Source organism: Acinonyx jubatus, chromosome A1 (genome assembly GCF_027475565.1).
Source record: "Acinonyx jubatus isolate Ajub_Pintada_27869175 chromosome A1, VMU_Ajub_asm_v1.0, whole genome shotgun sequence".
Lineage (NCBI taxonomy): Eukaryota > Metazoa > Chordata > Mammalia > Carnivora > Felidae > Acinonyx > Acinonyx jubatus.
The window spans coordinates 185,437,069-185,447,219 of NC_069380.1; the positions used below are offsets into that span (position 1 = coordinate 185,437,069).

Sequence of the window (10,151 nt, forward strand, 5' to 3'; positions counted from 1 at the left end):
TCCACTTTCCAGTGAATTTGGAGACAGCAAACAATGTTCACATGTAAGCCCCTAAATGCCTCAGGACTGCTCTTTGGAACATTCATCAGCTGAACACAGTATGCATGGTGTCCCTCCTCTTTTCATTAGCATTTTCCTACTTTGAAAAAAGTAGGTGCATTGTTCCTAGAAAGTGGAGAGAAGTCAAGGAAAACACTCCTGTGTGTGGGCTGGAGCGTCTGTCACGGGGTTATGGAGAATGTCTTGCACATCATTCTATCTCCAACACCTAGCACGGTTCCTACCCTAGTAGGAGCTCAAAACATGTTTGAAGAATTATTTTCAAACTTTAGATGGCCTTCCAAAGAAGCTTGTCGTGCCTACACGCGGCCGCAAGCAGGTCCGCGCCTAGAAATAACATTTATTCTAAGGGCCTCCGCGCAGGGATTCTTGGGAAGCTGTTCCCCTCGCATAGTCCCCTTACTCCTCCCCTCGGTCGCCTTTGAAAGAACTAGCACGCTACGTGATTCTCTCCTTTATCCCACCTCTGAAAGCCTGACTGATAATGGGCAAGAGCGTAGACCAACCATAAAACTTTATTTCCTCTTTCAGCCAATAGAAAGAGGCGACAAGTATGTGGCTCAGCTTTTGTGACTTCCCTCGTCCCCTCACTCCTCCTCTAAGATTCAACATTTGACAACTCATCCCGCCAATGAGAAGTTCCTACTCTGCATGGGAGGGAGGGACTGACTGGGTGATAGACGCCCGCACCTGGCCAATGGAGTATCACAAGTGCGGGAGGGGTATAGGGCGCAACCAATGGCGCGGTGCCAATAACGAGCAGCAGGGAAAGGGCGGGACGAAACTGTTCAAGGGAGGGAGGGGAAGGCCCAGGGAACCAAGCAGCGCTGCTGCCGCCGCTGCAGCCCGAGCTGGAGGAGGGAGAAGCCAGGAAGAAAATGGCGGCCGTGGCTGCAGAGGCGGCAGCGACTGCAGCGTCCCCCGGGGAGGGGGGCGCCGGCGAGGCCGAGCCGGAGATGGAGCCCATCCCCGGCAGCGAGGCTGGCACTGACCCCCTCCCAGTCACGGCGACTGAAGCATCTGTGCCGGACGGCGAGGCCGACGGGCAGCAGTCTTCTCCCCAGGCCGACGAGCCGCCGCTCCCGCCGCCACCGCCGCCGCCGGGGGAGCTCTCCCGCAGCCCGGAGGCGGCGGGGCCAGAGCTGGAAGCTGAGGAGAAGCTGCCCGCTCGGGTGGCGGAGCCGGCGGCAGCCGCGCCTCAGGGAGGGCCCGAGCTTCCACCTTCCCCTGCACCGCAGCCCGAGCAGCCCCCCGCTCCCGAGGAGCGCCAGGAACCGCCGCTGCCCCAGCCCGCAGCCCCGGCGCTCGTGCCGCCGGCGGGCGGGGACTCCGCGGTGTCGCAGCTGATTCCCGGCTCGGAGGTGCGGGTCACGCTGGACCACATCATTGAGGACGCGCTCGTCGTGTCGTTCCGTCTAGGGGAGAAGCTCTTCTCCGGTGTCCTCATGGATCTGTCCAAAAGGTACTGCGCCCGCCCCAGCACGCCCCCAGGCCCGCTTGGTCCCTAGGGAGGGAGCGAGCCGGGACGACCCCTGCATCCCCGGCTCCCGCCGCCTGCACGCCCTCGGGTCCCGTGCGGCGCGGGGCGCGCGCTCCGAGTGGGGCATCAGCGCGGGCTCGGGAGAGGGCGGTCTCTGCCCCAGGTGGGCGCCTGCGAGGGCAGGTGTGTCACCAGGTGGGGGACGCGGGTGCCTGACGGGCTCGCGGAGCTCATCCCTCACCCCTGAGCCCCGTCCCTGACGTGGCCCTGGTGTACCCCCTCTGGGGGCTGGTGGGTTAACGCGAAATGCGGGAGTTTTGCGGAGAACCTGGTGCGGGGGTGGGGGGACGTTGCTTGTGGGGCACTTTTCTTAACCTTTAACGAGGTTGAAGAAAGGGGTTGTGCGTTGGGGTCCCCAGAAGGTTAACTGTCACTCCTTATAGGGGGAAGAGTATTTGTTAGAAATGAACCTCCAGACTGTTTTTCTTACTGTTAGAACTAATTCTCACTAGATAACTGTGCAATAGGGAAGCACATTTGTCTAATTGAAGTGATGGTTTTAAGAAAAGCCTAAAGAAGAGAGATTTTTTTTTTTACCCTGTAATATCAAGATGGTGTGGTATAAAACTGTTCAAATATTGACTTCTAATACTGTAGATACAGTATAAATTTATGTATTAAGGGCAAGAAGGTTGAGTTCACCCATAAGCCTTTGTCTTAGTCATTTTCATCTCTGATTTAAAATGTTTAAGGGCATTGCTTTAAACAGGTAAAGAAGGTGTTCTAAGTCTAGAGTAAAGTTAATTTTTTTATTCTCTTCTTTTGCAGATATGAAGTGCAGAGACTCCCATTCACGGCTCTCCATTCTGTTTCCTGCAACAGCACACACTCTGATGGGTATCTCACCTGTTTGGAAATAGCTTATTTTAATATGTTTTATTTTAAATATCTTGTCCTCCCATCAAGATACCAGAGTCCTTTTCCTATTTGGGAGAAAAAAAAAAAACCATTTAAAATACTGAAAGCGCTTGTAAAAAAAAAAAAAAGAAATGTTGAAGTAGGGTGTTTGGGCAGGGGGGAAGATGGGAGCTGGAGCCTTTACAATTAATTACTTCTGTACATTGTGTAATCTCAAAAAAAATTTTTTTTTTGGTTTTTCTTTTTTTTTGAGAATTTTGGATTAGGACTTTTTGCACTTTTGTTTTCATAGTTAGAAAGCAGAATAAGACCAGTGTGCTTTCTACTGATGCGTTTAATAGTGAAGGAGAGAGACTCAGTAGTGTGTATGCTATTGAATCAAACAGAAATGAAGGCCAGTGATTGTGTGAGAATCTGGATTTCAAATCTGCAAAAGGAAGGTGCAAAAAGGTAAGTTGTTCCTGGCAATGGAATGGATAGTGCTTTTCTCTGTGGAGGTGCTCATGGTGTTGGTGTTTAATTTTATTTTAAAAAATTTTCTTTGATAGGAAATTGCAATTTGTTGTTTGAGTTCTACTTTGCTAACCGTGCTTCTTATAGACAGCAATTTCTTTGCTTGAAGGAGGTATTTTTATTGCAAACCTTTTGCATTTTAATGTTTTAAAGTGAAAGGATTCTGTCATTAAAGTTTTTTTTTAAAAGGTCGTTAAGGAAACCATATCAACCTTTCAACAAATACTTATTGAACACATCTGTGACTAAGGCACCGCTTAGTGTTTTGAATGTTATGAGATACAGTCCCTGCCTTCTGGAAGCTTATATATGGGAGGTAGCCGTTGTGGAATTGGTGAGGAAATAACAGTTTTTAAAATTTAGCACTTGAAGGAATTATTATTGGACAAATGATTGATTAGTTGGGTATCTCTTTTTCATAATATAATTTGGAAAAATGGATCTGTCCATATATTTTGTAATCTGTGCTTTACCTTGATTGCATCCTTGCATGTGCAGTTTGGGGTTAACTGATGATCCAGGAGATAGTCTTCATAGATTATACCATGACTATAGTAATCAGCTGCTTTAAAAACAGTTTGTATCCTATTTGAATTGGCTGTTTAATTAAACCTTTGGCTAAAAATAACAAGAACTTCCTATTGAGTGCTTATTATGTACCAGGCATTGTACCACTTGTTTTAGTCTTTATAACTCTGGTGGTATTTTTCATTTATATAGGAGGAAATTGAAGTTCATTTAATTTGGCCAGTCACTGCGCCTATGGCAAAGTAAGGATTCAAGTGTAGGTTGATCTGATTCTGAAGCCTATACATTTTCTATTTTCATATTAGAAAGTTGGGCTGGCAAATTTTCTTTTAAACAGTAAGTAAAGAATTGCAGATTTCTGAAATTTAGTGCCTATCTTGATTTCAGTAGTTATATGGGATAATACAGAGGGTATGAGTGTTGGAGCCAAGCAGATTCTTCAGTCAGGTAATAGCCATGAGACCCTTCTGCTCTGCACCTTCCCCATTTCCTTAGCTGTAAATTGCAGAACACAAAGCAGTCTCTGAAGTCTTGGTTCTTGTTCAAGGAGACAGGAAAGAATTACATTTGGGAGACTCCTAAGTGCCTCAATGTATGTGCATGGTTTTCTTCAATCTTTAAAAGGGCCAGTTAATGCTTTTGATTATTTTATTCTGACATTATGAATGGTACAGAAATGTCTTTTAACGTTGGAAGAGTTGTTCACTGTGTAGAAAAGTGTTCAGTCCTAGTGTACAGCTTTTCATATATATGGATTGATCCGGAGTCTGCTTTTGTAAGCATTTGATGTTCTTCACCCTCCTGTCATTGTATTATTTTTTGCCTTATTTTTAGTTATTTGATTGAAGAACACATTTTTGAGGAGAATCTTTTTTGTGGAGAAAAGGAATAGGACACATGTGATTGAAAAAGAAAAAAGAAAGTGGTAGTACCACTTACTGAAAAGTAGATTGATCTGGGCAGAGTGTCAGAGTAATTGGGGTCTGACTCCTGGCGCCAGGCTTTCTAGTTAACACTGTAACTTTGGGCAAATCTTTATGCTTCTTTGGGCTCCAGTCTGTAGTCTGTGAGGGTAATTCATTTTGACTTTAGGCAGTTCACAAACCCAAACATTAAACAAACTTCATGCCTCAGTTTATGTATTTTTGTAAAATAAATAGGGTGACCAGGAGGTCTGGTTTTCCTGTACCACCCCAGTTTGATTACTTCCTCCTCATATCTTCCAAGTAGCTTGCTTTGGCTACTATTTAAATGACATGTTCACCTAAAAATGAAGATATTTGAATATCTGGTTAAAAACTGCTTTTATGTAGCTTAGGATTTATGAAACTGAATACCCTTTCAGGCATTCTTTAGTTTATTCTAGGTTCCTCCACTGTTGTTTTATACCCAGCTCTCTTAGGTAGTTTAAATTACATGCCTACTCCTGATTTCATTAGCAATATGTAATGACAATAATCTAATACTAGCAGATAAAAATAATCAACTAACCCACAAATTCAGTTTGGTTTTCTTACTCCCTTTTCTTCCTTAATCTTAAGCTTTTGAAATTTTGACATAAATACATTTGTTTCATTTAGCATTATATAATAAGCATTCCTTCAGGTTGCTAAACTGTCTTAGTGATTGTTTTAGAATAATCAGTGGTTGTACCATAATTTTCTTTTGTATTTTATTATGGGAAACGAACCTCCTTGTATGTATCATTCTTGCTTTGACGCTCATCAATTCTTAGTCACACTCCTTTCATCATATGCCCACCTCCACTGGATTATTTTGAAGTAAATTCTAAACCTATTTCTTCACCATAAGAATTTTGGTATAGATCTCTGGAAAGATAAGAACTTTAAAACCATAATTGTACTGTTGTTACCACAGCCCAAATAATGGCAGCAGTTCCTTTCTATTATCCTGTGGCCAGTCAGTGTAAAAATTTCATAGTGCATCTCAAAATTAACATCTCAGTCGGTATCTAAGTTTTGTGCAGATTAGGATCCAAATAAAGTTTATACTCAGTAATTGGTTGATGAGTTTCATAAGTTTTTCTTTGGTAGTTCTCTTGCCGTTACATTTATTCCCTTGCAGTTTATTTGTTAAACCGTTGACTTTGGCAGAACTTTCCACATTCTGGATTTTTTTCCAGTTGCATCCCATTGGATGCATTTTCATGATTTTAAAAGTAGTTCTTTTCCTTCAGGAGCAAACTGAAGGTGCAACAGGCACAGTCCCCTCAGGACCTCTTTTGAAAGCCTCTCTTCCCTAGTTTGGGTCAGTAGAAATGATACAGGTATCACTTGCCTGCTTGCACACTGTAGACCTATCGCTTAAACACACTTTCAACTTTAATAATTCCAAATATAGAAAAATTTAACCAGTGAAGATTTTCTGCAGAGGGCAAAAGGCTGCAGCCCCAGTTTCTGAAAACGTAGTTTCAGCCTTCTCAATCCCTACCTGAAGGAACAGTATATACCGGGACCTATGGTTTCTAACTACACAGAGGGATCATTTAAATTGTTTATTACTGCTCTCCACATCTTAAAAAGTAGTTCTAAAGCTACTTTGAAATCCTGAAAAATCTCTCTGAATTCCATTTTATTTGATCTGATATGAATTAAGGAGTCATGAAGTAAATGTTTATGCTTAAAAACCCTGTGCATTTTAATTTTGTGGTACATGCTTATTAAAAGTTGCAGCTAGTTACATTTTAGACTTGACCTTTTACAAATATTGACTTGTGTGTGTCTATGGGGTACTGTTGCATTAAAAAGAATTGAGGTGATTTCTTTAAAAAACCTCAGATTTCACTAAGTTCTTAAAACAGTTTGTAGAAAATTTATTTGTTTTTTTTAAGGAAATATAAACCAAGACAATGATTTTCTTTCTTTACAGAGACCATGAAACGTATGGTGCAATAGCTCTACTTTTGGTGGGAAAAATATACAGCCATTCTGGTGAAGCAGTGAGTAGTGGTATTAGTAGCTTATATTAAGCATCCAGGTTGAGAATTTAGGTCCTGAAGTAGTATGCTTGAATGCTTGTGTTGAGTTGTACGTATTTAAAACACTTAAATTTTTATTTTATTTATTTTTTTTTTGGTGATTATACTGCTTATATCCCAAGGTGTTGATAAAAGGTTCCCATAGTAAGATAGCACAGAGGCAAATGCCAACTACTTTCTGACCCAGACAGTTTTAGGACACCCACTACTAAATCAATATATATGTTGTATTGAGAGTGCGCTCTTCCATAGCATGTTGGACTGCAAGGATTTTCTTTTTAAGAGGTGATCATTGTTGGACATTAAAAACCTAGTTTGAGTGTAAAGAATCCTGTAACATCATGCTATTAAAAACAGATTTTAAAGCTAAATTTTATAAACTAGATAAACTAGATGTAGACACAAACTATGCCAGGCGTGTTTTATTGGACTTGGGGTTTCTAATGAGGCTAATTTTCAGCCTTTTATATGTAAGACAGACCATACTTCACTATATACTGTTTTAAAGCAAAGTTGTTGATGAAAATCGGCTTAATCTTCCTAAGATCTGTTTTTCTGTGGGGAGCTATTAAAGAGTTTGTGTAGTATGTGCTCATCTTCTCTGTTATGGCTGAGTTGATGTCACATTGATTAAAAAAAAAAGTTCTTCATAGTTATTTGTGCCTATGAAGTACATCCTTATTTCTTGATATTGGCCCTGTTCTTCCTAAATTCCAGATTGATTCAGGCACACATTACCAGCAGAGCAGAGCTTGCTCTAGTTAGTGTCTGATCTTGCAAGAGAGTAAGTGGAGGTTAAGTTACACTGGGTGGATTTAACAGAATGTTTTTGCTAAACATGTTGGGCAGTGGTTCTCCAAACAAATGTGCTTAAGCTCCAATTTGCCGTTTTAACCAAGATGATTCTGATACAGGTGATTCTTGTACCATATTTGGAGATAACTAATATTTAAGGAGTGGTTTTGCCAAAATAGTAGGACCATAAATTTGTTAAACCTGTTTTAAAAGTTACTGGTTAATTTTGATTGGGATGTAATTACAAAGTAAGCAGTACATGTGGAGATGGGCCACTTGGGTGGCAAATCTAGATCCTTAGTATAGAACTGGCAAATAGGTATCCTAAATCTGGTTACCCACTAGAAATTTAGTAGTCTATAACTTTTATCTTTTTTCCTTGGACCAGTTTTATATAGTCACCTTAAAATAGAATAGTGGTTTTTAGCCTTTTAAAACTCATACCTCCGAAATATTTGATTTCACTGTCTGCATATTCCCATCTTCTAGGAAGGTTGCCAATCTTTACTTTCTGTAATTAACAGTAGCCACTATGTATTTCCCACTCTTAAACTAGGTCCTAGGCCAAGCACTTTGTATACATTGTTTTCACTTGACTCTCTGGAAAATCCAGTGAAGTAAATTCCGCTAATCCCCATTTCACAGATAAAGACACTAAGGCTCAGAGAGATTAAATAAATTGCCTGAAATTCGAAGTGGTAGATATTAGTAGGTAGTTTACAGATGTCCTTTTTGAACAATATGCAATTCTCTAAGATTGGAAAACAATCATGGTCTAAATCTAATACACTTCACTGTTTTTATCATTACCATTTAGCTTATGATTTTGATGGGGTGGGTAGAAATGATAGATTCCTTGTTCTTCTCTCAACCGGGCAACAGTTGCTTGCTTTTAAAATATGAATTGCTGGGGGGGTGGGTGGTGCCAGATGGCTCAGTCAGTTAAGCATCTGACTCTTGATTTAGGCTCAGGTCACGATTTCAGTTCAGGTTTGTGAGTTCCAGCCCCATGTCGGGGCTCAGTGCTGACAGCGCAGGGCCTGCTTGGGATTCTCTCTCCCTCTTGCTCTGCCCTTCTCCTGCTTGTGTGTGTGTGCTCTCTCTCTCAAATAAGTAAACTTAAAAAAAAAAAATGAATTGCTTGGAGCGCCTGGGTGGTTTGGTTGAGTGTTTGACTCTTGGTTTCGCCTGGGGTTGTGATCTTAGGGTTGTGGGTTCGAGGGTTGAGGGTGGAGTGGAGCCTTCTTGAAATTACATCTCTCCTGCGCCTCTCCCTGGCTTGCTCTGTCTCTTAAAAAAAAAAGGGGGGGGGAATTGCTCTTCACTCCAATTTAGTGAATACTTTGGGCATTTTTGGAAATGGGGTTGCTTCATATATGGTCCTGGGATGTTTTGCCAACTACTGAATAGCTTAATTGGAAAATAATTTGAAGACTAAAATATTGTAAGTTGTTGAACAGCCAGTTTTTGGTAAAATACGAATAGAAAAATAAATTGAATAAATTGTCTTAAAAAAGTCTGAGAAATCATTTAGGCCTCTGTGTGGTGGACCCCATTAGACATAATACAAAAGAGATATTAAAAGTACTTAGAATTCATAATAGAAAGTTTGCAAACTGATGAGTGTTCACATTAATGAAAAGGATCCTTTGATACCAGTGTTCATTTTCTTGGGAAAATGTCAACTGTGTTGCTCCACGTGATGTATAAAAGTGAAGTCAAGATTTGTCTGCTCTTGACTGGTGTTGAGCAGCCGACTTGACACATGCTTCCTGAGTTCCGAGCCCTTCACTGGGCTCCCTGCTGTCAGTACAGAGCCTGCTTCGAATCCTCTGTCCCTCTCTCTCCCCAGCTTGTGCACGCTCTCTCAAAAATAAACATTTAAAAAAAAAATCAAGAGTTTACTATTAAGGAGTTAAATAATTTGACTACCATACAGATGTTATTACTATTTTTACTTTGAAAAAGACTGAAGCATATGGGCGCCCGGATGGCTCAGTCAGTTAAGCTTCTGACTTCAGCTCAGGTCATGATCTCGCAGTTTGTGGGTTCGAGCCCTGCATCAGGCCCTGTGCTGACAGCTCAGAGCCTGGAGCCTGCTTGGGATTCTGTGTCTCCCTCTCTTTGCTGCTCCCCTGCTTGCACTATGTCTCTCTCTCTCTCTCTCTCTCAAAGATAAATAAACATTAAAAAAAATTAAAAAGACTGAAGCATAAGTTTATCCATAGTTCTCTCCATCTTTATTTCCAAACTTAGTTATCTAGGTAGGTTTTTAGAGGATTGGTTGAAGGTACATGATTGGGAGCTTAAAATCGAAATTATTAGTGTTTAACTCCCTGACCCCTCCAAAAGCTATCCATATTTTATAAGAGGGTTGAATAGACTTTTCAAAGATTGAGTATATTTTTTTAAATTTAGATGTTATTTAAAAATTTTTATGCAGCCTCCCTCCCTACCAGTTAATTTTAAAAGATATTTCCTGGGATTCTAGTTCATAATTGGTGCATGTTTTGTTTTTCTGTTGCTAAAGTCATCCTCCCTCCCTCCTTGCCCATTTGGGTACCCATAGTCCCTGCAGATTGCTCTTTTAATACTTGTAGTTTTTAATTAAAAACATGATCCATATTCATTTATATTTAATAAAATGAATACATTTTAACTTTAATAGTTACTATATATTGTGCCTACTTATTATGTTCTAGGCCCTAAGGTGAGCGATTATGCATATTCTCAATCTAGATGACAGTTCTTTGAAGTTACTTAACTGCAGTTCCAGTATCGAAAAAGCTCTTAAAACTGAACTTTTTTGTTACTTTTTGGTGACTATTTCATCGATTTATCTATCAAACCTTTACATCT

At 40.9% G+C, this 10,151-nt stretch overlaps 1 protein-coding gene across 18 annotated transcripts in view; it reads left to right on the forward strand.

Annotated features, from left to right (window-relative positions):
• The first annotated feature begins 839 nt into the window (after positions 1-839).
• PWWP2A (PWWP domain containing 2A) overlaps positions 840-10,151 on the forward strand; it is a 35,587-nt gene continuing 26,275 nt past the window's right edge. For 8 of the 18 annotated variants that reach the window (XR_008288903.1, XM_027033457.2, XM_027033483.2 and 5 more), the window contains exon 1: positions 841-1,522. Coding sequence is in view for 14 of the 18 variants with exons in the window: in XM_027033457.2 (XP_026889258.1) it covers positions 939-1,522 (584 nt within the window). In the remaining 4 variants the exon portion in view is untranslated. The other 10 variants (XM_027033443.2, XM_027033451.2, XM_027033447.2 and 7 more) reach the window with 5 other exon arrangements.